Raw genomic sequence first — 3,487 nt, forward strand, 5'->3', positions numbered from 1 at the left:
TGGGAGGAAAAAACCATCAATTCAGCTTTCTAACCTGCAGGAACTTAAATAAAATACATCCTGTGCTCAAGTGTATAAATGAACAAGCCTTCACTATTAACATAGCTGAAGAGAACAGACTCAATAATAATCCAGGAGTACTACATCCCATAAACCTGCCTTCCGGTGATCAAGCCCCCCTCATCTCAATTCACCAACCCAATTACATCGAGTAACCTTCAGAATCCAGGCTCCGGCTCCGACTCCAACTCCGGCTCCTTGAGCCATAAGGAGACCTTGAGTAAGACCTTTTCCTGTACCTCCGATCTCGAGGAGAAATGGACCTGTATTAGACATTTTACGTCTCAGTATCGTACAACATCGTCATGCTTATTGATCCTGGTTTAGCCAACTTACAAGGAAACTCCCTACCTCGAATAATACCTTCGTTGAGGAGATGGTGAATAATAATCAGGAGTACGGGAATAGGTCCGAGAAGAAAATGGTGATCGAGAATAACGAGGTGGTGACCGCCTCCTATCATAAGACCGACCCCTGAAACATGATTCACCACAGACAGACATTACTTTCAAAGGATCAGGAAATCACTGAAATACATCAAACCTGTACGTTCACAATGAACATAGCCTCCCTCAGCATTTGTGTATTCTTGGGCAATCATATTTACAAGATTCACCTGTAACGTTCTCTAGCCCTCATTTCTGATGGTTTTTTCCGGTTTTCCTCAGCAAACACAACAGTTAGCTCACGCCCACGAAGAACCTGGCCATCCATCTGATATTTGGCTTCAGCTGCATCAGCAGGGTCTACATATTGCACAAAACCAAAACCCCTTGGCTCCCTGCATGTTTGTGTGTCAGAGATGTGGGAAAACAAGAAGTTAACGTTAATCATTAGATTAAAATATATATTTTTGTACCAAAATAACACCACTTTCCATCCAGATTCATAATTATAAGAAAACACAAGTTATTTTGCTGGAACTCACCCAGCAAGAATTCAAACAAAGCAATTACATGGCTGCTAACCTCCAAGATTCAAGACTTGAACTTCTTCATAGTTTGTATTCAAACCCAACTTCCTTCATCTTCATGTATTAAGATCATCTTGAACAGAACTCTAATTACTTCATGTCTTCACCACTTTAAAAAGAAAAACCAAATTCCCTTGAAGCAATTGTCCACAAGAAAGAAAGGGCACACACCAGATGGGAAAAAGTACTTTTTCGCTATTATAATATATTCAAATACGTCAAAATTCTTATGTTCAATTCCTCTAAATAAAGTAGTTTTTGATAACTAATGCGATTCTTACCCTGTATAGTAATCACGAGGCAGATAAACGTCCTTCAAGAGACCAAATTCCCCAAATGGCCCACGAAGATCTTCAGGCCTGCAAGCACCAGTCTTTAGCTTTTGGAAAACAAAAGAACATTAATTAAAAGCACTAGTACTCAGTTCTCACTCCACTGAGTGTATTTAGAAGTAGGGCAGTGGGTGAGCAGTTAACATACAGAAACACCATTAAAACTATTTCTTTCAACCTTTGCTGTGAAGGAAATATCATTTTTGTACAAGGGTTGGCAATGGAAAATCATCAAATATGACTTCCTTGTGCTCCATATATGAAGAAATCAGCTCACAAAAACATTAACAGCGTGACATACTTTCCAACCCATCTCTAAGAACAAATAAGTTCCACATGTTCAATCCTGTAACTAATCAAATTTTACCCAACATCTAGTAAATCTTTCACAGAGAACAGACATGGGATGCCCACCTTCTGATAGTTAGCATCCTTAGGCCTCTCTCTATCCAAAAGAAGCCCAACTCTAGTCTTGTCATGAAAACGACTTGAGCTAGCTTAAGACTACTTTTTCCAACCAAGTTCTTAAGCCAAAAACAAAACGCCAACCCAAATTTGTTTTCAAATTGTTCTAAATTACTTTCTCCACTCTAATTATCTATGAAAAACACATGAAATTAGAACAGAGCAGCACTAGTATAACCAATACTACTTTTTTCAACCAAGGTTTTCCAATCCATCTCAATTTTAGACAGTATTCCAATGACACACAATGAACATACCTACAGTCACGGCGAAGATTACGGACCAAGAGACTAGTAGGAAGATCTCTCCCACGACCTCCATAGCGACCTCTTGGGCTAGGGCTCCGGTATCTCCTGCTGTAACCCCTTGGAGGGGAAGGACTGTAACTATAACTTCTACCCCTCATTTGTCAACCTGTTTTTCAATCAAGATGGGAAACATCAGTTAACACAAGCACAGTTTCACCAGTAAACAAAAGTAAAAACTTAACTAACCACACGACCATACAATTTAAAGTCTGGGTACAAAGAACTTGCATAGCATGCACACAAGAACCCGCAGAGACACACATACACAACACAAAAAAGTATGAATATCTACAAAGTAGATGAACTAAAATCATATGAGCCCTATATGATTTTCTCTTCTATTCACCATAACCTACTAGATCCCATATATAAACTCAAAGAAAACGACATAAAAATGCAAAAGTTACCAGTTTTGTTGTCTTCCAATTGCACAAAACAAACAACAGAAAAACACAACTAATAAAACATGTAGTTCCCTGAAAGAGGAAAAAAAGGCATCAAAATTATGATTGTCTGGCCGCAATTTTATTTACCTTTCACAGTTTAAGCTACAGGAATTATGAAGCCTCAATTATCATCTAAAGAATAGGAATAAACGAATTTACGAATTGTCTTAACCATCTTAATAAAGATAATTTCAGTGGATAAAATAAAAAACAAGACAAAACAAATGAAGAATTCAAATAGCAACCTCAGCGATCTGACATAGAAAAATTTTTTTAAAAAAAAAGAAGAAGCAAACAATCAGTCGGAAATCAAATCAATCAGCGGAATAAAACAAGAGCATGGATAAATGAAATCGAGGAAGAAATAGAGGATGAATATGAATAGATCAAACGAATTACCGTAACGATCAGGCGAGATTAATCGAATTTCTGGACTACTATTCCCTTTTTTTTTTTTTTTTTCCCTGTCTGAACTCTGAAGAAAGCTATGGTAGGTGGGGACAGGTGGGTCGGTATTTGTGTGGTTGGAGTTTCTCGAGAAGCTTCTACAGATGGTAGCGTTGTTAATGGGCCAGATTTCTGTATATGTTTGGAGTGGGCCCAGTTATTCGACTAGGTCCTTCCGAAGATGCTAGGCGCTAGCCGCTGGTGTTGTACTAGTATTATTTAAAGGGTTAAGAACTTAACATATATTTCAATTTCAAGTGTCATATTTTTTAAAATATAATAGTAATTAAAAAAAGTAAATAAATACAAAAAAATGATAGGTAAGGTTGAATAGAAAAAGTATGTAAATACAAAAAAAAAATTGTAATATGTGTATATATATATATATATGGCAGATTAGATGAATTATATATATATATATATATATTAATGAGTGTCCAGTATGCACTTGTTAAA

At 36.9% G+C, this 3,487-nt stretch overlaps 1 protein-coding gene across 2 annotated transcripts; it reads right to left on the minus strand.

Annotated features, from left to right (window-relative positions):
* LOC113693457 (serine/arginine-rich SC35-like splicing factor SCL33) lies at positions 1–3,122 on the minus strand. Of its 2 annotated transcripts, none has more exons than XM_072073513.1 (6): positions 2,984–3,122; positions 2,088–2,244; positions 1,315–1,392; positions 677–841; positions 424–534; positions 1–323 (listed from the first exon to the last, which is right to left on the minus strand). In XM_072073513.1, the coding sequence occupies exons 2-6, from the start codon at positions 2,234–2,236 to the stop codon at positions 203–205; spliced, it is 624 nt and encodes a 207-aa protein (XP_071929614.1). In that variant the 5' UTR covers positions 2,237–2,244; positions 2,984–3,122; the 3' UTR covers positions 1–202. The 2 variants fall into 2 exon arrangements, with proteins under 2 accessions (XP_071929614.1, XP_071929613.1); XM_072073512.1 differs by having other exon boundaries at positions 412–534.
* Positions 3,123–3,487: the final 365 nt, after the last annotated feature.

This window comes from Coffea arabica, unplaced genomic scaffold (assembly GCF_036785885.1).
Source record: "Coffea arabica cultivar ET-39 unplaced genomic scaffold, Coffea Arabica ET-39 HiFi ptg000040l, whole genome shotgun sequence".
In the NCBI taxonomy this organism is placed as follows: domain Eukaryota; kingdom Viridiplantae; phylum Streptophyta; class Magnoliopsida; order Gentianales; family Rubiaceae; genus Coffea; species Coffea arabica.

Bases quoted from the DNA above. Each gene is read 5' to 3' on its own strand.
- LOC113693457 (XM_072073512.1), bottom strand. From the start codon at position 2,236: ATGAGGGGTAGAAGTTATAGTTACAGTCCTTCCCCTCCAAGGGGTTAC. The intron at 842-1,314 runs GTAAGAATCGCA...ACAAACATGCAG, and splicing joins CCTCGTGATTACTATACAGG to GGAGCCAAGGGGTTTTGGTT. The intron at 535-676 runs GTGAATCTTGTA...ATCATGTTTCAG, and splicing joins AGGGCTAGAGAACGTTACAG to GGGTCGGTCTTATGATAGGA.